Source organism: Erithacus rubecula (assembly GCF_903797595.1).
Source record: "Erithacus rubecula genome assembly, chromosome: 3".
Classification (NCBI taxonomy): Eukaryota; Metazoa; Chordata; class Aves; order Passeriformes; family Muscicapidae; genus Erithacus; species Erithacus rubecula.
The window spans coordinates 93799845-93826663 of NC_136689.1; the positions used below are offsets into that span (position 1 = coordinate 93799845).

General features: G+C 36.7%; 1 protein-coding gene across 3 annotated transcripts in view; it reads right to left on the reverse strand.

Moving 5' to 3' along the window:
• The window catches only part of CCDC102B (coiled-coil domain containing 102B), a 174123-nt gene that overhangs the window by 13814 nt on the left and 133490 nt on the right, over positions 1–26819 (reverse strand). For 2 of the 3 annotated variants that reach the window (XM_079301099.1, XM_079301100.1), the window contains one exon: positions 24920–25947. The exons of the other annotated variant lie outside the window; for it this stretch is intronic. In XM_079301099.1, coding sequence (XP_079157225.1) covers positions 25858–25947 — 90 coding nt within the window. In that variant the 3' untranslated portion in view covers positions 24920–25857. Of the gene's footprint in view, positions 1–24919; positions 25948–26819 lie in introns of those variants that run through there. 3 annotated transcript variants of the gene reach the window in all.

A 26819-nucleotide genomic window follows, 5' to 3' on the forward strand; every position in this document is an offset into this window, starting at 1 on the left:
TTGTGTGTAACCAGAGCAAACCCTCCGGCCCTTAAAATACAACTGTGTAGTGTAAGAGGGTGATGGACTCAATGACAGGCAGCATAGGCACACTCAGTGCTTAGATGGGGGGACATAAGGCCCAAGGACTTAGAGAAGTGTGTGCATTTTTTTTTTTTTTTTTTTTTGTGTGTGTGTGTGTGTGTGTGTGTGTGAATCTCACTGTCTTGAGAAACCTCATGAAATTTGACAAGTCCAAGTGCAAGGTGCTGCTCCTGGACTGGGGTAATCCCAGACTGAGAGAACTCATTGGGACCAGTTCTGTGGAGAAGCACTTAGGAGTTCTCATGGATGAAGACATGGACATGAGTCAACCGCGTGCACTCAAGGCCCAGAAATCCAAACACTTTCTAGGTTACATCAAAAGCAGGGTGGCCAGCAGGTCAAGGGATTCTGCCCTTCCACTCTGCTCTCATAAGACCCCTCCTGGAGTGCTGCATCCAGCTCTGGGACACTTAGCAACAAAGACATGGTCCTGTTAGAGCAGGTCCAGAGGAGGCTGTGAATCAGAGGGCTGGAACACCTGTGTTATGGAGACAGGCTGAGAGAGATGGGGTTGTTCAGTCTGGAGAAGAAAAGGCTTTGGGGTCACCTCACTGAAGCAGTTCAGTACCTTAAGGGGGCTTATGAAAAGTGGGGAGAGGGACTTTTTATATAGCTAGATAGTGGTGATAGAACAAGGGTCAATGATTTTAAACTGAAAGAGGACAGGTTTAGATTAAATATGAGGTAGAAGTTCTGTACTTGGAGGGTGGTGAGGCACTGGAATAAGTTGCCCAGAAAAACTGTGGATGTTCCAACCCTGTCAAGTGTTCAAGGCCAGTCTGGATGAGAAACATGAGCAACCTGATCTGGTGAATGGCATCTCTACTCATGGCAGGAGGGCTGGAAGTAGATGATCTTTAAGATTCCTTCCAATCCTAACCATTTTATATGATTCTATGTCTAAAGTAAGAGCTACCCCTCAAAAAAAACCAAAATTGGCAGTGTAATGTCCAAATCAACTTGTGATATAAACTGGCTGTAATCTTCCACTGGCAAGGGTATCTCAATTCCCCAGGAGTGTCCCAGCCACTGGACTGTAGCATATTGAAAACAAGGTGAAGAAGAGGATTTGTCTTATGAAGAAAAATTGTGCCTGTTATTTTATGTGAAATATTTTATCTCAATTATATCACCCTGAACGCTCCTGAAGAGGAGGATGAATCATCTAAAATGTTTTATTCTCAAATCTTCTCCAGAATAAATAAACCAAGGGTTGAAAATGTGTCTACACAAAGTAGGATGGAGTTCTCTACAGCTGAGCTTCTAAGTCTTGGACAATTTTCTTTAGACCATCTTTTTCTCAGGGTCAAAAGAGTATTAATAATCCATAATCCTGAGAAATTTGACCCTATGTTTCTTATTATTCTGATGGCATAATTATTAGGATATTTTTAAGTATCTGTGCATTGCTGAGAACATTTTATCTTCTTATATTTGAAGTGTCAAGTATTTGCATAGGGTATAGTCATCAACAAACTAGATTTGGGGGGAAAATGCTTTTTTTACATTAGGGAATAAGGTGACTTACAGATCTATGCAATACATTTTATCCTATAAGTATTTATAAAATTGTTCCCTCTCCTAGATTTTTGTACTCTTTGCCTATTAGGACTTTTCTCACCTGTGTAATCTTTATGATGAGAGTGCATGGTCCACAAAGCCACTATTAATAAAAAACATGGTGATTTCAAAACTTCTGTTCACTTTATCTCAGTTTTCTTAAAGGCCTTTCTTCATAATCTGGGCTATGAGATTTAGATAATTGCAATAAAGTAACTGAGAAAGAGAAATTCATTGATTAATGTAAATCCCTGTACTTTAACTGACTAATAATCGCTGCCTGCATGTCAGAGTATGGGAATTTGCATACTATGAAAAATTACTAAGATAGAACTGTTCTATCATTATGCAAATATAAGTGCAGGAAAACGACTGACTAAGAAATAAGTATACCTACTAAGCTGCAAGGGTGAATCAGTCAAAACTGTAACAGCATTCCTGGATTCTTACTGGCTGAAACATTTCCAATTTTGAAGCAATAGTGCTGAGATAGTTAAAGTATGCAGAAATATAGAATAGGAAGGGGATAAAAGAGCCTGAAACAGATTTCAGTGACCTTCCTGGGAGATAATTTTCTTCACTATTCCTGTTGCAAAATGAAGATAACATTTGCCCACCTTATAAAGATGCCTGAGTTCTTAAACTAGTAATGAGCTCTGAGACCCTTAAAAGAAAGAGATAAGCTGGAATTCCTAGGTGCTATAACAAAAATTATTAACATTAGGAATGTGCCAAAAATTGTAGTTATTTTATTCATGCTCACATTTAAGTTTTTATTTGAGGAAAACTATATTTTCATGACATTTGAAAATAATGGAATTTTGACTCAGGCTTATTAATTCTGGTTATCGTGTGGACCAAAGTGTATCATAGAAATGAGACTTTTCTTATTCTTTACTCATATCATGTTTAAAGCATATTAAATGGTATGTTAAAGTGAACCTTCACTATGCAGTCTAGATATTCTAATTGTAAAGCAGACCCCACTTGTCTCAGACAAAAATCATGTGGTAACTACTGCTATGATGTCAAACCTGTTACACATGATATAATGATGGGTTCGAGGAAAGGAACAATTGTGTTGACTTCTGTATAAGATTTTCCTGGCATTTAAACAAAATTTTCATAGTAGAAATCTGCTGTTTGAGAATACAATCAACAATATTGATCATTAATTAAACTGCATGATTCAGTATAAAGTCTCCTGGCATCTAGACTATAGGACTTCAAGGAGTCTCAGTCTCTGGGAGATTCTCCCCTCACCTAATTGCTTGTTTCAGCAGCAGAACAAATAGCCAAGCCCATAAAATCTCCTTGGACACAGTAGCAAACACTAAAAGAACCAGTTATAGAAAACTGTGGAGAAACACTATGGTTTCTGCCATTGACATCATTAACATCTTATATTTTAAGTCAGACTTGCTTTGCTTTTCTCTATCCACTTTTCTAAACAGCAATCATGATTTCACTGCCAGAAACTATAAAATATCACAATTAATTTTTCATTGCTACAATTGTTGTCCTATGTCGCACTCTACAGGGATTTCTCACATTTTATGTCTGCACAGTCTCAGATTATATACTTCTTATTGTGCAAGGATTTCCTCTTCTGAATAAGAAACATTGTCTGAGCTCACCAAGAGGAGGAGGAAAGGGATAGAAATCAGGAGAACCAAATGTTTGTCTGTACATCCTAGCACCCATGAAATGCCATCAACCAGATCCTGTTGTTACTGTTTGTCAATGTTGTGTCTACTGCAGGTCAAAACTGTCAAGTATTTTGCTGTCAACATGGCACTTTACCTTCCTGTTGCTTGTTACTTTCCTAGAGAAAATGACAGACCCAAACAAGGCATTACTACATGTTTCAAAAAGCAGCAGCAGAACCTGGAGTCACTTGCCAGTGATTCTTCCTCCAAAGGCCTTAGTATAAAATTCACGTGGTGATGTCAGGGTTTAAAATAGTCTTCTTTTTCAGCAGTTGGAAATGATAAGGACATTCAGACTTCAAGGTTTTAGGCTTCAATGACTTTTTCTCATTCTGTGAAATGAAAAGTCATAGTCATATGCATAACGATGAGAGAAATAATCACTAATAATTTCAGAAAGCAAATGTGTAAGGACATCATGTGAAAGTGAGGATAGCAGTAGATTGCAAGAAAGATTAGAAGATAAAAATGTTGGATGTGAGGGGTTTAATTTCTCATCATATCTTGTCTCATCATGTCTTGTCTATGCTGCTGGCCAGGGTAAGCTACATGAAATAGAGACCATAAAAAATAGGGCACTTTAATGATTAACCTCCAGTTCTGGAGCTTTGAAATAGCCAAAATGCAATTACAACATTGACACTTGAAAAAAAATTCCTATGCTGAAATATCTCTTCACAACTTTTATTTTTCTAAGTTATACTGGAGGTAGGATTATATAAGAAAAAAAAAATACACCTGCAAACATTGAAATTCAGTCATATCTTAGTCTGAATTCCACTGATAATTTAATCTGAATAGCACAGTCAGAAATCATGTCAGCTGCAGAAACCTTTAAAGATATGATTCTGACATGCAGAAGTAAGCCAACTTAATTGCTAAATGTTAACTTTTAAACAATATGTTTCAGGTTTGCAAGCTTTTTAGTTAGATTTTTTTTTTTAGTTTGATATTGAAGAGATACATATTCATATGAGTATTTTTATGAATATTTATCTGTAACAAGAATATGATAATCAAATTAATTCTAAATTATCAAAAGCAGGTCTAAAATACTTATCTTTCAAATGTTTGCTTCTTTTCTTACTTTTTTTTTTCTTTTTTTGTTTTTTTGTTTTTTGTTTTTTTAAGTTCAATGTTGATCCTGTTCTCTCCTAGACAATTTTGGACTTGGAAAGCATGGAGAGAGAGTATAAGAAGATGCTGTGTTTCAGGTAAAACCACAACATTTTTCATGTATATTTGTCATTTTATCTCTTCATCTCAGCATTCAATGCATGTTGAATAATGTTAGGGAAGTGAACCATTGAAAGCTTTCCTGTGATGGAGACAGATTTTTCTAACAGTATATTAGATTCATTCTGACACAAAAAGAAGAAAGGACAATTTTATTGTCCTTTAATCTCACGTCATGATGATACAAAATATTTGTGAGAGAGTTGTGACAGGCATATTTCCTTTTTTGATGGCAAGATGAGGTATTAACCCCACTAATTTAATAAATAATGATACACAGTATTCTGATCTACATCTCAGTTAACAGCAACACATAGATAGACAATAGGCAATTTTTAGACAAGCAAGTTGAAGATTAGGGAACTGTACTCAGTCCATAGGTTGAGCTAGAGGAAAGAGAGAGTAGACAGCAGAGAAAAAGCTAGCAGAAATAAAACCAAGGAAATTTATTTTAGAAGAGTGAGCTGAGATAATGGCTAAAGACATGTGAGAGCAGCCTTCTTCAAGACAGGAGGGTTGTAAACAGTTTTGAAGCCAGAAACATTATGTTCCTGACAGTGATGTAACTGGAAAGTTCCTATGCTATATGTTTTAGAGCTGCAAGTCAGAGTAGAGGTTTCAAATAAGTGCTGATTGGGAGAAAGAGTTGGTTTGTATTAGCACTTTTGTGAAATGAAAGTTTGCCTCAAGGGAAAAAATAATTGGCATCCTTCATATAACCAGGACCACTCTTTCTCTGCCCAGCACTATCCATCATGCTTGTTATTGATCATTCTTTAAAGCAAGGAACAGCAATAGCAATCTAATGTCCTACCTTACAGCATCTAGGAGACAAACTGATGGCTTGATGAAATTGAAGCACAATTTAGGCTTAGATTCTGACAGAGACTCACTGGTTTGACAGTGCACTGCCTTTGTTCCTCCAAAAATGCATGTAAATTTTCACTACTCCAAGCAGCTAGCATGATTAACATAGAATTCAGACTCCTTGGCATTAAACACCCAACAGGCCAGTGGCAACTTTCTAGAGGATTGTTAAGGAAACTTTCCTGTGTGACTGTCCAGGAGCCACACTGGCAGTCACATCCTCACCACCAGAACTGGCCCTTTTCAGAGCCCAGCTCCACTGAGCCAACCCCACTCATCTCCCTACACACACACACTCACACAGCCAGATCAGGCTTCCTTACCAGCTCGACCCCAGCTTTCCCATAGCAGAATCTCAGATGTCTTGATCCTTAAAATAATTTGATCATGGTGCAACAATAGAGTAACAACTCAGTCTGGGTGCTTCCAAGGAAGGACCCTGAAAAAAAAGAACCCCTAGGTTTTTATCATCTTGCAGTCCAAGTGCATGAAAGTCTGGAGGGCCTTGGCTCCTGCTGTGTCTCTCAGTGTTCAATCCCCTGGCTGGGCCACAGGTTCCTGTGACCTTTGTTATGCAAAGGGCTGGTGCCAGGATTTCTAGTATGGGTGTTATTATGAAATATCAATAATGGTAGTGTACTTTGCACATTCCCTTAAATAATAGTTATTGGGGATGATCATACAAAAGAAATCTTGTGGTCTTGAGTTTTCTATAGGATACAAGAGAAATTAGGAGACTACATCAATCGACAAGAAAAATTGTTGATGTTGTTGATGTTGTTGATATGAAAATATTGTTTATGTATAAAAACTTTGACATAGCTCCCACAACACCTTTTTCTCTAAATTGGAGAGAAATAGATTTGATGCATGGACTGTTAGATGGCAAAGAAAGTGGTTGGGTGGTCACATCCAGAGGGTAGTGGTCAGTGTCTCAGAGTCATGATGGATGTCAGTGGCAAGTGGTGTCCCTCAGGGGTCCATGTGGGATGAGTGTTTTTTCATTTCTTCATTAATGACATAGACAAAGAGATCAAATGCACCTTCACCAAACTTGAAGATGACCCCAAGCTGAGGGTGCAGTTGACACATCTGAAGGATGGGATGCCATGCAGGGGGACCTGGACAAGCTTAAGAAGAGGGACAATGGGAATCTCTCAGGGTTTAATAAGACTCCCTGCCTAAAAAGTCAAATGTGTCCTGGGCTGCACCCAAGGCAGCATGGACAGCAGGGGAGGGAGGGGATTCTGCCCCTCTGTTCTGCTCTGCTCTGGTGAGACCCCACCTGCAGTGCTGCAGCCAGCTATGGGATCCCCAGCATGGGAAGATCATCAACCTATTGGAGCAAGTCTAGAGAAGGGACACCAAGATAATTAGAGAGCTGGAGCAGCCCCTGTACAAGGAAAAGCCTAGAGAATTGTGTTTGTTTAACCTGGAAAGGAGAAGGCTTTGAGATGGCCTAATTTTGACCTTCCTGTACCTGAAGTGAGACTACAAGAAAGACAGAAAGATTTTTTCCAAGAGCATGTAGAGACAGGACAAGTGGAATGGATCCAAACTGAAAGAGGGTAGGTTTAGATTAGATATTCAGATGAAATTCTTGACTGTGAGGGTGGTGAGGCACTGGAACATGTTGCCCAGAGGAGCTGTGGATGCCCCATCCCTGTAAGTGCTCAAAGCCAGGCTGGATGGGGCTCTGAGCATTCTGGTCTAGAGAAAAGTCTCCCTGCCCATGGCAGGAAGATTAGAACTATATAATCTTTAAGGTCCCTTCCAACTTAAACCACACTGACTCTATGGAATATTTCTAAAGGAACAATTCATATGGTGTTTCAACATTATTCAGTTAATACTCATCTCATCATTTCCCTAGGAAAGCTCAAAATAATTTTTTGTAACTCAAGTAATAATTAAGATTTTTACTAAGGAGAGACGATGAAAGCTTGCTTCGTATCTCTGTGTTGATATTTTAATATCAAAAGTGGAACAAATATTTTTATGTAGTATTTTTAAGGGAAATACAAAAATAGTACAATCTTTGCTCCTTTGTTCTTTGATGGAAAGGAACAAAAAATAACAATTTCTGAAAAAACGATACTTCTCAATCAAGGAGATATTTATTGCATGCTAGAAAATACCCCAACCAAACAAAAAAACAAACACCACAATTTACTGTATTTTTAAAGCCATTGAAATAAAGGTAGAGGATGTAAAATGTCCCCATTTGTTTATGTCAATAAAAATCTGAAAATCCTAGGGGAATTACCTGCAGAGTCTCTGTCAATTTTAAGAGACTTTATGAAAGCAATATATCATCATTTTTGTACTGAGACATCTATTTCATGTTGCACAAAGTCAATTGTCATAAATGGGAATCTGTATGTGAATTCATACCCTCCTGACACTGAGCAAGGTCTGACGTTTTATCTCCTAACCTCCTGTTTTAAAATAAGTTTTTGAACTGTGGCATTCAGCTCATTCAGCTTACTTGGCCTAACCAAAATGAATTTTATATTTCTATGTAGTCATAACAGAAATAAACAAGACTATGACTTAATTAAAAAAATGTCATGGAAGAGATCTGGCATTGCATGTTTAATAAAGGTCAGGTTTATGATTGAAATTTATTTGATCATTTTAATAGTTTCAAGGGACTGAAGCAGTCTTCCCAATCAGTACAATTTCTACTTAAGAAACAATAACTGGGGCTTACTGAAGGAGTAGAATCAACTGGCAAATATATATTGCAGATGCTTGCTTAAAGCATTCTAAAAGGTTCTTCATGAATTACAGGCTTCACCTGAATACTTTCTAAAAGAAACCCTCATTATATTGTTTCTGTCAGGAACTGACATTTTTCACAGTTAAACCTTGCCAGCAGTTTAATCATATTTAATTCACGTAGCAGAGACACTGGAACAGAGCAATATCTCCTGCTTCCTCAATTCCTCATTTCCTTGAAAATGCTATGCTATCCCTCTTCATTGGGATAATCAGAAAAGAGTTCATTTACAGGGCAGAGAGAGAAGAATAAAGTTCTGACTCAACAAACAGGTTTCAAGCATTTTGCATGTTCATGCCAAAAGTAAAGTGAGGAATATCGACATTGTCTCCTAAGGCCTTGGGAATTAAAAGAGAATTGTATTACAAAACCCTAATGCAAATCAGACTTCATACAGATTACTGTAATTGAGCAATACTATATTACTGCAGTTGAAGACATGTTCCACAAATGAATGTAGCACATGAAATACAAATCAATTTTCCATCTCCTCTTATATCCTAGAAGCTTGAGAGTATTTCAGAAATCAATCTAGGATCAGCCCTTTCTCTCTGGAGAGAATTATTTCCTATCAGGGGAACACTGAACTCTAATAGAGGGTGAAAAGGATATAATACTGTCGTTCTCCCTGATTTATGGTTTTATCATTAAATAAAACAGACAACAGTGTAGGATTACTGGCACTTCTATATTGCAGTTTTCAGCATGCTCAAGCAGAGGCTTGGCCAGAGTTGCTCAGGTAGCCCTGAGGTGTTGCCCTGACCCTGACTAGAAGGAAAGTGAATACAGATCTGAGGGGTAGTGTAAGCCTCTGGCTGCAAGTGATGCCATCTCATTGGCCACAAAATCCTGTGCAAGTTGCCCTTGGCCTGATATATTTAGAGAGATGCTGCATTTTGACTAACAGCCCCTGAGGAAATGTGCAAGAGCAAGCTGCTGTGCAGCCTGTTATATCTGCATGCTCACCCTGTGACTGCAATAAACACCCCACAGGCTGTCCAAACCTGCAGAGCACTAATGGCCTTAAATGATGGGAATGGCTGCAAACGACAGAGGATGGGTTTAGACTGGCTCTTAGGAAGACATTCCTTGCTGTGAGCCACTGGAAATGCTGCCCAGAGAAGGTGTGCATGCCCCATCCCTGGAAGTGTTCCAGGCCAGGTTAAAAGGGGTTTTGAGAAACACAGTCTAGTGGAAGGTGTCCCTGCCTCTGTCCATGTTCAGGCTAATTATATGTCATGCCATCCTTAGAAACTTAGAAGTCCTGTACTCAGGTAGGTAATTTTTATACATGAAAAGTTCCCAAATATTTATGATGCATATAATTTTTACTTTTAAAGGATATGTACTCTGCACAATTTTTCATTCTTATGAGTAATCATCTGGATTTAAAAAGTGGATAGTTCTTAGTAACAAACAAAACTTCACCGTGTAATATGAAATAGATAAATGCATTTACATTTGAAATAAACATAATAATTTTAGGTGATATAAACTGAAGGTTTTTGGATTTATGATAGACATAAATGAAAAAGATATGAAGATATAATATAAGATATAAGATGTAATATCTTTTATGAAGAAGATATTAAAAGAAAATAACACTGGTACATTTACAAAGAACCCTATTTTCATAGAGTGATTTACAACTCATTTAAAGAAACCTGATGTGATATTTACCAGTCTAAATTTTCCTATATGTGATAGAAGTATTGTTTTCATAATGAAGACAGAGTACTATAAAGAATTTTTTAATACTAAGAGAAACTAAAGCCAAATATTCAGGTTTTTAATGTAATTTTATGGATAATAAAATAAAGCAGTAAAGAATATCTTAAATGCAGAGAGAGAAACAGAATCAGAGAATTTCATAATTTATAATGAATAATCCTCAAAAGAACAAATATTCCATCTGAGGGGCTTTTTTTTCCAAGTTATGCATTGAGGAATAACAGGAGAAAATAAAGTTCTCTTAGTATTTTTACTGTCAATTTGATACCTTTAGCACTACATTCAAAACCAAAACTTGTCTGAAGCTCAAACTGGACCTTGATGATGCCACACTTAACACAGGAGATCATAATCTTGCAATGTTTTATGGATAAGTCAACAGAAATGCCTAATTATCACTATTGTCTGGGACTAAGACTGAAAAGTTTTTCTGAGTTTGCTCATCATGCATAATCAACTCAGCAATATCATTAAAGTATGTAAAACTATTCTTTTAATGTCAAAAAAGTGATCCAGCAATGAAAAAAAGGGTAAAAATATAAAAAAGATTTTAAAACACACTGTAAACACAAACACAAAGCAATATTTGTTTTAGAAAAATCTTATGGCTAACTACATATAGACATTTTCAGGTATTGTAATGACACAATAAGAGCTAAACTGAGTCCAAAGAAAACTCTAAGAAAAAAAGTCACTAGAATGATTTTCCATTGTTCATGTATCTGGAACAAAAAATACTTCCCTTCTCTTTTGGTGAACTTTGAGTAAATCACAGAGGGTGTTTTAGGACTCAGGTTTTGACTGGCACTTGAAGTTGCCATCTGGATTGCTGTTGTGGAAAAAAAAACCAAAAACACCCATATATTTTTTTAAAAAGTAAGCAATGTTTTCCTTACACTGCAATTCTTTGTGTTTTCTTGGTTGTGTTCCAAAAGCTTATAGGCCATAGCTGGCTTTGATATAACAGCTGGGTCCAAGTTGTTAAGCTTTACAAGACATAGACTTGGCAACTCTATTTGCTGTGAATGAAAACATTAAAATGTGGGCAGGCTTCTTCAGTGATCATTTGCACTTTCTGTAAACACATTAATAAAGGTAAAATCTGGGTAATAATTTATAATTTCCACAAGGAATGACTTTATGAACCTAAAGTCAGTTCAAAACTTTAACTACACAGTAGAGAGTAAAAAATCTATTATGTGGCTTGTTTGCTGGTATTGATTTGGGCTTGAGACATATTTTCACTCACTCTATTGCACCTCTACTATATGTTATTTATGCTAATCTATACTTTCTGCTTCTCTAAGTCCCATTCTCCTCTCCAAATTTCCTCAGGTTTCAAAGATTAAGATAGGTTTTTAATGATGAGTTGAGATTAGTATTTGTACCTTTGTGAAGGAGAATTTACTCCTGTTGTGTCAATCTGCAAGAAAAGATATGAAAACCCCAAAGCTGCTAATAGATAGGAAAGGGAACTTACAGCTGGAAATCTAAGCAGGGCTGGTGATACCAGGAATCTTGTTGCAGGAAATGGTAACCCATGTGGGGATTGTACTCCAATTGTACCTCTGTGAGACTTACCATCATTCTGGAGTGATGAGGCTTCCTTAAAACAGAGTCTCAACAGCTAATAAAAGCATAATGCTCAGAACACATGCAAAAATGGTCTAGGATTTTAAAATTCATAGTTCTCATAGAAACAAGAGCACAAAAGAAATTATTTCCAAGCAGACTATAATCTTTCTATTAACTTTATCCCATTAATATTCTACATATGTTAGGCACCTTTCTGTTACTCTCTCATGGGTTTCACAGATCTGTCTGTACAAAAGGATGAAGCAGGGCTAGCTTTGAGATGGGCTTACAATTATGGTCTGTGATTGTGCCATGGCTGCAGTCTGTTTTGGCTGCTTTCTCAGTCGCTGGCATGGCCCTTTACAGCCTTGGCTGCTGTCAGGTGGCTCTGGGTCCAAACAGAGCCTGGCACAAATGGCACACGAGGAGGACCATGCCACACTGGCAGTTTGGATGCTGCCATGGTTTTGGGGGACAAGAGACCATGAATATGTGCATGTGAGCTAAGCTATGTCATTTTGATCTTAGAGCCAGTGAAAAGGTTTTGACATCCTATGCACTTAGCCCCAGGGACCAATGAATGATCTCCATCTTCACAGAGAAGAGATGTGTTGGCTTCTCAAATGCTAATAAAGCTTTTAGGTTTTTAATTGATTTGTGAAAATAAAATAATCTATGGTTTCATGGATCTATTGCAGCCTCATTGCCATGTCCTTCTGCTTTTAATACAATTGTTAGCAGCTACACGTTGCAGACCCATAAACTGAAATTAAAAAACTACCATAGTTACAATAATGCTACCATGTAAAGATCATTTGGGAAAAAATTGCTTTTTCTGGGTATTTTTATAATGCTTTGGAGATTGGAAAAGATATATGATCAGGCTACACTTCTCTAACATGTAAAGTGAATGCATTATTTTAGAGTTCTGGATGGAAAGGATAATGGCTGAATCAATAAACGTCTGAAAATTGATTTAGATTTTGAATAGAGCAGTGGTGCTTCTGTCAAAAAAGGAAGGATATATATTTATATTAATGGTGCTTTAAAAAGTTATGCTATAATGTAATTTATTCCATTGTGATACATTCCTGTTTGCCAATTAAGAAAGGAACACTGCTAAAGAGCACACTGCTCCTTTCTTGTTTTAAAGTGAAGATGATGTGAACAATTACCAGATTTGGCAAAAAAGGGGAAATTCCATTTAATCAAAACCTTTAAGTTTAGAAAATAATTATTTTTTTGAGGAGGTGGAGGAAACAGAAGGTGTGCTGAGAAAAGGCCATACAGAAAATATAGCTCATGGCCTGGTGCTTATGGCTGTCATCTAATTTTGTGGATGGCTGAGGTCCAGACCCGATTATGTAGGAAACATGCAGAACATTTCAATGGATGAGCATATGTTGAACAACTCCCAGAGAGCACCAAATGTTTTAGTGGTTGCTCCCACATAGAGATCAATTCTCCTGCTGTTGTCTAAGAAGTAAAATGTCAATTTGCTATTGGGTAAGATAAGGTTGATGGCAACTTTACTGCTGTGAAATGAAGATGCAGAAGACAAAATTATTAATGCAAGTCTTTCCTGTCATCAGCCTTGTTATTGGAGGGGCAGAATTCAGGTCTCTCATGTCACTTAAAAGCATATTTGAATACTAAGTATTTAAGTATTATTACAACATTTGTCAAGAGAGTGAATGTGTTCTGTATTTACTTAAGTCTGAAACCATGGGTTATTTCAAAGCACAGAAGCACTACGACATACATATTAGATTATTATGCAACTTATGAGGTTAAAGAGAAGACCATTGACCTCTTTAACAGTTGAGAAAAACCTCTTCAGCCTCATGAAGTCCTTTCTCCCATGTAAGGCAGCAAGGCTCTTCTGTCCCCATGGGATGGAAGGATTTCCCCTGAGCTCTCTCCACAGCCAGGAGCAGGGTCCACACCATTGCCAGCACTGCTCAGCTCAGCTGCAGGCTGAGCTGGCAGGGGCAGAGCCAGCTGTTTGCTGCATCTGGTGATTAATCCTCATCAGAGATTCAGGGACATTTCAAACATGTCAGGAAACCTTTTCCATTCACTCTACAATCCCAGGTAAACAATTTACTCCTAATATCCCAAAGGGTGCAGAATTTCAGAGAGTAGATGAAGGATCCTTGTGGTTAATAGGACTATAGTACCACACTTTCCCCTCGCTTGGATATAATTTAATATTATCATTATTTCTACAGTTTGGCTACAATATTTCTTAAACATCTTGTAGAACAAGAATCTTGGAACAGCATGTTCCATGCTTGCATTACATTATTGCAGCAGGAACACAATGTTACAGCTTGCAGCTGGGTTGATGGATTACTGCAGCCATTCAATCACTTTCTATCTTTCCTAATACATCAGACTAAACTCACACATTAGACTCCAGAAGGTCTTGCAGTCCACATTTTCATCCCTGTTCTAACACCATGTAATACACAATACTTAAATTTTGATGGAAACTTTAAAAAAAATTGATTAAATCATTGTGTTGCTCATGTGTGACATATCATAACCCCACAAGAAAGAGCAGACACCTGGTTTTTATTTTGAAGACAAATCTTTCATAGTCAGTTGATGGTCCTGTCATTGTTGCATGGCCTATATTGTTGCTTTTGCCCACATCTAGTGTCTTACTGACTCCTCCTCAGCTTTCTACAGTAAAGTAAAAGGAGACAGTTCTTCTAGTCAAATATACCCACATTCTACTTAGTAGCCCTTGACTGCAAGTGTTTGAATTTGAATTCTATTTTTCTGAATAACCAGAATTCTATGTAGTTTTATTATGTATCCTCCAGTGCATTTCATTATTATTTCCTCTATTTACAGAAAAGTACTTCTGAAATCTTTTGACAGCTTTCTGTATATTTGAATATCTTTAAATTGCTCTGCAAAACTTTGTAACTCTGTGGTAGTTTAACCTGTTTTCCTAACTGATGTCAAGCCTAAAGATAAGTATGCAGTAAAGAAAAAAACTTGTATTTTAAGTTATGTGCTTCTACACACACACAAACACGCTCTCACACACACACACAGTGCTATTCTAAAAGCTTTTTTCCACATTTCTCATTGTTGGAATCTTTATATGAATAAGAGCAGAGGAAGACGAGTTTTGTGAACATAACAGGTATATTTTCTTATATTTTAATTCAGATGCATTCAACTATCCAGTGGTAGTTCATCAAGCCTCTTGATATCAGTGCCTTAAATTATGCTAAACGCATTCAATTTGAGATGGAATCAATCATGGGACATGCTGGTTTCTGGAGATGATGTACATTTCAAAAATATGTATAGCTCCAGCAAACCTTTAATTCTTTCTTCCTCATTACAACAAAACCCTGTTATTCTGGCCTGAACTGCTACAGTCCTTTGACCCATGAGTTACCAGATCTTTCTGCCTTTAGTACTTCTCTTCCATTCTGGTGTCATGCCTTTGGTCAGGTGGCTTTGATGGGCATAGGAAGAAGTTTGCATTCCTGTAGCACTTTCTTATGGCCTTTCCTACTTTCATGAAACAACATCTGCTTTTAAAATTCAATATAAATTTATTACAAGAATAAATTTCATTGAGAAGTTCAGAAAATAATAGTCCTAAATCTAAAAGTTTAGAACAGAGAATACAGAACTTCTATATTAAGAAAGCAAAAAAAACCAGTGAAATACACTCTGTGATATTCCCATTCAGCAAAAAAGCCTTATATCAGCTTCTCCTGGTCACAAAACTTTTGTATTATATGTTTCCAAGATTGAATAAAAAGTGCAATTAGCAGAATATTTTTCTTATTAAACCTCCCCAATTTTTCTGATTAGAGTTTTTTTATGGGTGCAAAATCATTCCTAATGTATGATCATGCTGTACATACATTATACACCCACCAAATCAATAAACTGTATTAGTTTGATATGCTTAAGCTAATAGCTGAGATGGCTACTTCATCAAGACCTTGATTGTATACTAATCTTGAGAAGAACCTATCCTTTGAAAATATTATAGGGTCAATATACTTTTGGCCAGATCAAACAAATATACCATTTAAACAGTGCTTCAGAAAATTGTGCTGTAAAAATAAAAAAATTAAAAAGAAAAGACTGTTTTTGGAGTTCTAGCATCTTCTTTTACTGTGTGAAAATTAGTTAGGAGTAAAAAAATAAGTCCTTGCCACTGTCCCACAGGGCTCCATCTAAAGAAAATGGTTAAATCTTCAGCAGCCAAATATATCTTTTCCTATGGGTGAAATGTTTTATTACGGGAAGTCAAGCCTGAAGAAATGGCAATTAAGGAGGACTTTGAGTTATACTGTGCATTAGTTCTAAAGCAAAATGAAGCAATTTTTTTCCCTTTAGGAGCAGCTTCAAGAGGGGGATATCAGTAACAGTAAAAGCTTTTTTCACAAAGTGATAGTAGTCTTTAGTCAGCCCTTTTCGTGTGACCCTTACCCAATGCTCAGGTTTAGAAACTCCTTCTTGTAGATCTATAAAAAAAGGCAACTGACTTAGCCAGGAGTTGATTTTTTTTTTCTCTACCATCCTGAATTTAAACGCAACTGACTAAACACAAAAGAAATTGTTTCTACATGACTCAGATCAGTTTGTAGAGAAATACTTAGTAATTCAATAAAGACACATAAAGTTTTCAAGATTCTAAGAAAAAAAAAACACATGGAAAACTGAATCTGACTTTTTTATCACCGGTGTGGACACAAAAGGCAAACTACAATGCTAAGTTTTGAAGGATTAAACTACGTCTTGCTGAGAGAGTTGACAGAACTGAAATGTTAATTTTGTATTTCCATATGTACAAAAAATGTGAACAAATGAAAGAATGGAAAAAAAAAAAGAATAAATTATACTTTATTAGTACTTTTGTGCCAGTGTTGTACCTGAGAATCTTTTTCCCTGAAAATTCTTGGGTCATCTCCTATTAAAAAGTACTATGAAAATGAAGTCTCTTTAAGAACCTATTTTCAGTTCCATGAGCAGTAGTTTAATATATAAATAATTAAAGAGCAGTCACATTTATAGTTTCTGTTTATATTTCTTAATGAAAGATATTTTAAACCAAATTTTAAATAGTCTTCCAAACCAGCTTGCAAGGTTTTCTCTTTCCCTGAATGCATTAAAAGACTCTAATTGAACACATAGATAATATTTTCTGTTTTCCCTCTCACATAGGCTGGAATGCAGATTGTTGAAACTGTGAGAATTTAAATGAGTTGAATGAATAAAAATTGCATGTTTGCTCCATTATCATTGAAGATCATGGTGATTTTTAGCTCTGAGCTATCTTGAATCTGCCAAGTTACATGTCTAGTCCTCATTCTCATTGAAGTCCTGGTTATATTCCAAAAACACTCCTTCATTTTCTAATATGTTTGAACATTTTTTTAATTTAACCCAGAATATACAAAAAAACCACGTCCGTTAAAAACACAGTCAAGATCTGACTACTTAGATGTCTCTGCCTGAATTAAGGTGCAAAGGAGACCATATGCCAAAATCAATAATATGGATTCTATTTAACAGTAAATCTGACATAGAGAGATAGAAAGAAATAGAAAAGAGAGTGGAGAGAGAGATCAAGCAGAAGACAGTCACCATCCATGGATTCAGTGACATCCTGTTTGTCCTTCCTCACCCTGGGCTTCTTGGTGGCGAGGGTCCTGTCATTCAAAACTTTTCACTCTTTACAGATTTCAACAAACAAAGGAATTAAAGTTCATTGGTTACACCTTTCTCTAATGCTAATTACTCCTCATGCTCAGGTTTTGTCTTCTTTTGAGTCAGTATTTTCTTGGGTCATTGGGCTGGGAGATGGTGATCACAATGTGCCCCTGGTAGAATTACATTTTGTCCAGTCAGAGATGACTTCAGCACAGCTGATGAACTGCCTTTCCTCGTGACCCATAAATTCCTCATTCTTTGTGTTCATTTTCTAGCTATATTAGCCTCCTCCTAAGTCTGAGGTAACACCTGGATAACAGTATCCCTTTATCTTATCTACAGTCCATGCTCCAGGTATGCACAGAGGAATATTTGCAGGGCATTCAGTGGTCATTGGTGGTCACAGAAGCCATCTGGGCATAACTTTCGCTGTTCTTTCTTTGTCTATCATCTTATATATGGTAACTCGAGATTCTCAAAGATGAATAGCATTCAAATTTTTTTGCCTGTAGAAGAGGAGGCTCTGATGTGACCTTACTGTAATCTTTCAGGACACAAGGGGAGCCTAGACAAAATCTGAAGAGGGATGATTTGCAGAGGCATGTAGTGATGGAACAGGGGTACTTGGCTTAAAATTGAAAGAGATTAGGCTTAGATATATTAAAAAGAAATTCCTTGCTGTGAAGTTGGCAAGGCACTGGAACACACAGAGAAGTTTTGGATGCTCCATCTCTGGAAGTGCTCAAAGCTGGGTTGGATGGGGTTCTGAGCACCCTGGTCCAGTGTAAGGCATCGTAGGCAATGTCAGGGAGGCTGGAACCAGGTGATTTTTAAGGTGCCTTCCAACCCACACTGGTCTAATTCTATGAACTCATACGAGTGGCTGTATTTTTATTAAGAGAACAGAAATGCACAGGATGGCTCTTTGAAAGCCATTTTACTTTGCTAACAACAAACTAAATAAAATTTCCTATGTTTTTTAACCAAATTGTGTCATTCTTGTGCTCTTTCAGTAATTAGTATAATGAATGGCAGCATTGGAAACAGCTCATCACCATAGAGAAGAATATAAAATTTGACCTCTTTGGAAGAGCTCACTATACTGCTACATAGCTAGGGTTGTATTGAATAATTCAGGTAGTCCTGGTACACTGGTTTATAAGAGATCACAACAACAGAATAATGGTATATTGAATCTGTTTGAATAAGACAAAAGTGTAAATTTGTTCTAAGTTATGGTTTTTCCACAGTTCCAATTAATCCAGAAGGAAGTGTTTTCTATTAGAATAAAAACCCTTCTATTGTGGCTTTGTGGCAAGGTTTTGTTAACAGGGAGGGGGCTATAGAGGTGGCCTTTGTGAGAAGAAAACAGAAACTGATCCCATGTCAGACAAAGTCAATTACAGACAACTGGTAAGAGGTCATGGCATTGGCCAAAGTTGTGCCCACCAGTGCTAGCTCCTCAGTGATAAATTTAAGAATGGGTAAAAATGATGCTCAGCAATTGTGACAAAGAAGAATGAGATAAAGTGAAATCAACAGCTCTGGAGACATCCATGTCACAGAAGTAAGGGAGAAGGTGCTTGTTGTGGTGCTTTTTGTACCATTTGAAGTTGAGCCTGTTTTGCCTTCCTCCTAATCCTATCTCACAACAGGAAAATTTCAAATTGGAGAACCAAAACCACTACACTAAATTGGTGTTTCTACCTGGTTATCAACTGAAACCAGGACATTGCTCCAGGCACTAGAACAAAGTGCCCTGCAGGAGGGCATGTCAGGAGGAAGGTGCAGCACTTGCAGACACCATGCAGGAGCAGATTTTCTGGCAGGAGCTGCAGTTCAGAACTCATGCTGGAGCAGTCTGTTCCTGCAGGACTGTGCCCCATGGAAAGGAGCTCATTGGAACAGTTCATGAAGGACTGCATCCATGGAAGGGACTGCAACCATGGAAGGGACTGCATGTCACAGCAGGGAACAGTGTGGGAAGGAAGGAGTGACAGGGAGGAGCCATTGTGGGCTGATGCATGCCCCATCTCCATCCTCCTGTGCCACTTGAGGGAAAGAGAAAATCAGCAGAATCAGCAGAAATCAGGTGTGAAGAACTGAAGCTGAACCTGGGAAGAAGAGGAAGGGGAAAGGACTTTTAGTTTAGTTTTTTATTTCTCACCATCTTATGCTGTTATAATTAGCAATAAGCTGAATTCCACCAAGTCAAATCTGTTTTGCTTATGAAACTAACTGGTAAGAAATCACCATGTTCTTAGTTTGATTCTAAAGTTCTTTAATCTTATTTTCTCCCTCTGTCCTGTGGAGGAGCATCTTGGTGAGCACCTGGCAGCCAGCCATGGCTAGCCCATAACACTGCAAAAAGAGAATATGATTGATGATTGTTTATATGCAATTACCTGCAAGCTTTTGCAGGGCATTTAATTTGGAAAACAAATTATTTTTCTATTAGATGTAGTATAGGCATTTAAATTTTCTACTCCTCAATATGATTTTTAACAAGACACCTGACAATATATAATAGGAATAATGATGCACAGTAAGGAAATAAGAAAATATGAGATTAATCACAAAAGTTTATATTCTTATCTTAAAAAGTTGGATTAATTTCCTTGTTGCTTGTAAAGGGAGATTTTTTAAAAAAAGATGTCTAAAAAAGATTTACAAGAAATTACATTAAAATAGTGCTTCTTTTTTTTTAAACTTCTAAGTGCAAACACCTAAGAGCATAATATTTTCCCTTATTCTGAATTGTTTCTTAGAAAATTGTCATGTCACAAATTACTCCACACAGGGTGTTTTGGTCATGTTTGTTTTGTTTTGCTTTTTCTAAGAGAGAGGTGCATGATTTTTTTGAGCTCTAGTCAATGGCCATTAAGAAACAACTAAGAGTCTCCAGAAATATGCTGCTATTTCAAAATTGTCAAAATGGTGCTTCTTAAAATCTATTTGTGGATGCCAATAAAGTCGTGCAATGTGTAATGAGAAGCTTGGTAATATGCTGGCTTTTAAATCCATTTGTGTTTTTATTGATTATCTGACTGGAAGAAAAGCATTATTTGTTAACAGAGTCTATTGTATGTTTACCATAGCATTTTGTTAAGATGATTGGTAAATCCACTTTTATCTTCTCATGTGTTCACTGATTGATGGTATGCTAAAATTTCACTTTAATCTCCCTTACAAAGATAAACCCCAAAGTTTAAATGGTAAATAACAGGGTTTTCTTTGTCCTGTTCTTATCTACATTTTATTCCTTTCAAATGTTAATAGTCTTAAGAAATAATTGATTGAATTTTGGCATAAGCAGTCATTCATGGCCCTTTTCTAATTATAATCAATAGATTCCTGAAATGGCATTGCATGGAAAATATTTTATTCATGATTAAAGGAGGCAATTGAATCACATTTGCAGTCTTACATAGTTATATGTGTTGAATATATTCAGAATATCCTTTGAAATTAGTGTTGGATTTCAAGTCATTTTGATTTAGATTGTACAAAATTCTGAATAGACCTTTTTTATCTCAATTGACTAAAATTGCCTGTCTTCTTCCTGAAATCACATGATAAAAGGCCTCTAATGACAAAAAAAGGCATCCAAGAATCTTCATGATTTCTGAGAAATAATTGCTTACTGGCATATTTTAAATTCAGTATTTAAGGTTTCTTTCCCTTTAAAATGGGGAAAATATACTCAGGTTATTCTGAGAAAATTTTTCAATTGAGAAAGTCATGGAAACAGCTGGATTGGGGAATACAAGGGTAGAGATTTCAGTAGGAAAAAGTTATCAGTTCTTAATGAAATTCTGATAGCTGCCACCCTACTGCAGACACAACTCTGGACTGGTCATAGACCCTTTGTAGTTATTCTCTACTGTTAACCAAGTCAGCAGTGGAATAAGTGCACATTATTTTGGCCAGTATCTTGAAAACTGTTTCAAAGTACTGTAGAGAGAGATTGAGACATCCCTCAGAAAATCAGCTCTTAATTCAGGAAGAAGGAAATCAATACGGTGCAGACAGCATAGGTTCACAAAGAGAAAGTCCAATATAACTAATTTGATGTATTTCTATGATGAAGTCATCTGCCAGTGTGTGAAAGGAAGGTGTTAGATGTAGTTTTTCTGGGTTTTACTAAGGCTGTTAATACAGTGCGTCACAGCATCCTTCTAAACAAGTTGTCCAACTGTGGGATGAGTGTTTTCAGGGTGTGCTGGGTGAAGAACTGGCTGAAGGGCAATGCTTAAAGGGTACTGAATGGGGCTACATCTGTCTGGCAACTGACCACCAGTAGTGTACCTCAGGGCTCAATTTTAGGGCCAGTTCTGCTCAATATATTTATCAATAGTATATCAATATATTTATTAACTATCTGGATGAAGGTGCTTAATACACCATTAGCAGGTTTGCTATTGATACCAAGTTGGGAGCTGCTGCTGACTCTCTTCAGCATAAGATGCCTTGCAGAGGGATCTAGATAGACTGGAACATCAAGTAATGATTAATGGGATGAAATTTAACAAGAACAAATACCACATTCTCCTAGGGTGGAGCAATTTTGGGCACAGTAATAAACTGGGAGAGGAATGGCTGGAGAATAGTCTTGGAGGAAGGAGCCTGGGAATCCTGGTGTGCAGCAGGCTCAGTGTGAGTCAGCAGAGTGACCTGGAAGTCACAGAATTCACAGAATCACTAGGTTGGAAGAGACCTTCAAGATGATCAAGTCCAACCCATGCCCTAACACCTCAACTAGACCATGGCACCAAGTGCCACATCCATTCTTTTTTTAAACACATCTGGGGATGGTGACTTCACCACCTCCCTGGGCAGACCATTCCAAATCCTGAGGGTAAATCCCATCCTGGGATGCCTGAAACTGTGTATCCAGCCTCACCTTGGACACTTCGTGCAATTCTGCACCCCACAATTCAAGGTCCCTGAATGAATCTAGAGAAGGAAGAAAAAAGGAGGTGAAAAGGCTGGAGAGAATGTCCTTGGAGGAGCAGCTAGGGATTTTAGGCTTGTCTAGTTTGGAGAAAAAGAGGTTGAGGGGCAGCCTGATTGCTCTCTGCAGCTTCCTGAGAAGGAACAGTGGAGAGGGAGGTGCTGAACCCTTCTCCCCAGTGTCCAGCAATGGTTTCAGGTAGTGCCAAGGGAGGTTTAGACTGGACATTAGGAAGCATTTCTTTACTGAGAATGTGGTCAAACACTGGAACAGGCTTCCTAGAGAGGTGGTCAATGCCACAAGACTATCAGTGTTTAAGAGGCATTTAGACAATACCCATAACAACATGCTTCAGCTTTTGGTCAGCTCTGAAGTGGTCAGGCAGTTGGTGTAGATGATCACTGTAGGTCTCTTCCAGATGAGCTATTTTATTCTATTTTATTCCAAACACAGTGTTACCCACTATTTCCATATCAACTAGTAGGGGACCACAAGACAACATAAATAATTCTTTCCTGTATTTCTGCACATACAACAATATTAAGTAATACACATGTTTATGGCATCAAACAAGGTTTAATTGAGCACTGTGAAAATTATTTCCATGTTTTTCTATCACTGTGTTTACAATCAGTTTGTAATATTGATCTACATTAAAGATTTATGCTATTTATTATCTTAAAAAAGAAAATAGGAAAGACTATTTTTTCTAGTGGCAATCCACTCTTTCAGGCACCACATCTTAAAAGATGAAGAAGAACAGCTCAGTTGTTTGCAACCAGATTTAAGTTTAGTTTTCATGGCTTTCCCATAATTACGCTTGGTGACCTTGAGCAAATCACACCTGCAGAAATCTGTGTATCTTCACTTCCCACATGTAAAATGTGAAGAGAAATGGGTGGGAATACTGGTATATAGCAAATATCATAGCTGTATATTTAAGATCAGGAAGCATACTAGTATTATTATGGAAAGGTCATAAATTAGCATTCTCAAACATTCTCAACTGCAGCCAGGGTAATCATGCATCATCTTATTTTGACTCACTTTCAACTGACTAATTTATGGGTTTATTTCTTCAGAGAGGCCTCTGAACTTCTCTGTGTATATAAAGATGAAATAAATATTTTATTTAGATAATGGAAGCACCTGAGTTTTCTCTGTCTCAGGGAATAGGGAGAAATTATGAAAAAATTATGGTCATCTTATGTGATCTATGAGATGTAAGAAAGAAAACTTAAAAAGTTCTATTCAGAAAGCACCTGAAAGTAAAATATCATCAATAAGTGATCAGAAAGCTAAATGTGGGATAAATGTCAATATTAACTACCCTGAAAGAAGCTAAAATTACCTCATGAGAAAGAAAAGATACTGTACTGACATTCTGAAACATAAATTTTAAAACTAGCATCCCATGATGATATTTTATTATCACCATGACTCTTTAGACCAACCAGGTGCATCCCACCTGCTGGGTAGTATGATACAGTGAGCACATATGAAATGGTTTATGGTAGAGTTAGAGCAGCAGAAACTAGATTCTGGTTAGATTTCCCTCAATATCCATGTTACACTACCAAGCTGTTAGCACAGAAATGTTCTTCAGCACCAATTAAACATTATTTGTTTTTCCTACAGATTTAGAAATAGAGACAGGAAAGACAGAAACCAAACTTCCCCAGTAATTCATAATATCGTTTGACTTGGTTTACCCACATTTATTACTGTGGGCTGAAAAGATACTCTGGAGCTTAAAGGTATTTTGACCAGTGCTGAAACCATACTTTATTGCTAAAATGGTTTGTCAGAGGGAAAAAAAGATAAAGGTTTTATCTCTAAAGTTTATCTAAATTATACAAGGTTTTATCAGTAGGCTGTTTTGTTGCCATATTTTCAAGCACTTCAGTGTACATAGGAGTACATTTGACTGTTTGAAAATCAATAATTGTGCACTTTCCATTTCCATTGTGCACATCAACGTTTTCAATGCAGCCATTTCACACACTGTGATGTCATGAAGATGCTGGCATAAGAAAAGCAGATGGAGTTTTAGAGAAAGTCAGTGTGTCATTTCACAATGCATGGAACAAGACCAGAGATCTTTTGTCTCATATAAAACCTTGAACCAGAGAGCTAATAAAGGGAGGAAGTTTGAAATATGAAAAAAGCAATTATTAGTCTTATTTTATTGTCAGTTCTTGTAAGTTTTACATGTTTAAACTCCAAAACAAATTGTCTCACAGTATCTCTGTACCTTGTTCAATAACTTGTGAATCAGGTATTGTCAACAAAGACAGAATTCTGTCCCTGCATCTCCCTTAGTGTGTCCTGAGGGGTAATGGCTGGGATTAGTTCAGCATTACAAACATGAAAGAGGGTTAAGAATATATAAAGACAGTCAAAACACAGGTACTTCTGCTCTAACATACCATCTCCAGCAGCAGCCTAAAGCTCAGAGAGGGTCATATAAACATTTTGTTCCCAGCTTCCAAGCATCTGCAGCTCAGAGAATTCCTGGGAAAAATGTGATTCCTGAGCAATCAATAATCTTTAATACTTTTCCCTTTTTGTATGGTGCTAGGTTACAAAAGCAATCAAGAGATCTCACAGTTCCCTCTTAGAAAGGACATAGCTTTAAATACAACTAGAGCCCACAGATAAGTTTTCAGTTTATAGGGATATAAGGAATTAAACAAACATATTGCTGAGCAATTAGAGCCCACAGATAAGTTTTCAGTTTATAGGGATATAAGGAATTAAACAAACATATTGCTGAGCAATTAGAGCAGTCCTTGTGAAACGGAAACTGCACATATTCATTATCAATTGCACATGGCAAACAAAATTATAATTTATGTCTCACTTGATGGCTGAAAATTGCAGATGTTTTTATAAATTGTGAATTTTCAAAGATTTTTAAAATCTGCTTTTCCAGTTTATCTTAACATATTTATGTTACTTTCTATGTGACATTTGTAATTTTTTAAATGGATAATTAATAAAGTAAATTTTAAATAAAAATGTGATATGTAGACAGTAAGGCAAATTTGAGATGCATTAATTTTATTATATGGTGAGTATAAGAAACACAAGGAATGGACATTTATTTAATCAAATTTGCATGTGATAATATTTGGGCATTCAAAATAAAATATTTTTATCTTCTTGTTTTTTTTTAATGAAAGAAAAATGTAATACACATATCACCCTGGTAAAACTGATGGTCTTATGATACAGATTTTTTTTTCCACTGCAGCATGAAAGCAAAATGCAAACAAAGCAAGAAACAAACCACTGACTTCTATTCCAGACTTTATGTCTTCCCAGGACAGATTGTGAACCTCTCTCATATACCATGCACATTCTAAAGTCTTTTTTCCCAAAGGCAAAGGGACAGTTTCACTAAAGTCCACCTTTTGCTTTGGAAGAGAACAGTTAGAACAACTGGAAAGGAATGACAATGGCCAACATAACTTCTGAATAGGTGCACCCTGACTCTAACAAATTTTGGTTCTTATAAAAAATCAGGAATACATAGAAACAATGCATACAGTATTCCTACATACATCTGACATGCACTTCTTTAATGAAACTTTATGAACAATGTTTGCCTCTCCTGTTAGCCTTGTTGCTGCAGGGCTTTTTGGTGATCTCCCACATCTTCACTCACTGTCGTGGTAGAATCTCCAACAGCAGGCAAGGAACTTTGTCTGATTCCAAATCCTGTGTTCTCTTTCTTCAGTCTCCTTACTCTGAAATGGAATTTTTAAAAAGGTGTGACCACAAAATGAAGAAGAAAAGTCAGGTCAAGTTTAAACAGTTGCAGCTCAAATTCCTTCTAAGAACAGATTTCAGTATGAGACATTAGGATTTAGATGAGAAAAACTTTCCATATTGTAAACACTGGATACTTTTTCAGCTGATTCCTTAACAAGAAATGAAAAAGTATAAGGTTTCAGAACAATTACTTGGAATTGTCTTTCACATTGAGAAGCAAGCTACACATTTGATGAGTAGGAACTATTATGTATTGATTGGCAGACCTATTTCTATTCAAGTTACATTTAAAGTACTTACTTTCAACTCACAAGCCTTTTTATGGCAAGAAAAGAAAGTGGGAAATAGTGTAAAAGATCAAATAGATTTCAAACTCCTCATTTGACAGAATTCTAGCACTGGCTTAGCATAACGTCTTCATATTAAATTAATAGCAATAAGGAGATATTATAAGCACTATTAAATTTCTCATCGAGCCATAACTATGCTAAAACTATATTAGTTTTTATAATTTTTGAATTGATAAACCACATTCCTAATAATCATGTGCAGCAGACCAAGAGCATCCACTAAAACTGGATGCCAGAAATTGGCTGTTACACTCTGGGGAATTTAGAGCACAGTGAACAGACAGAGAACAACAGAGATTTACCAAAATTTAGGACTCAATTATGCCCAAAGTAGCTACACTACAAACTGACTCAAGATGATGTGTAAGAATGAGGAAATCATGTCAGATTTAAACTGTTTCTGTTTGTTACTAGTTTTTATCTCATCTATGATTAATTTATTGTGATTTAATCTTAGGGACACATATCTCCAATTCCCTCTATGTCATCTTTGCACT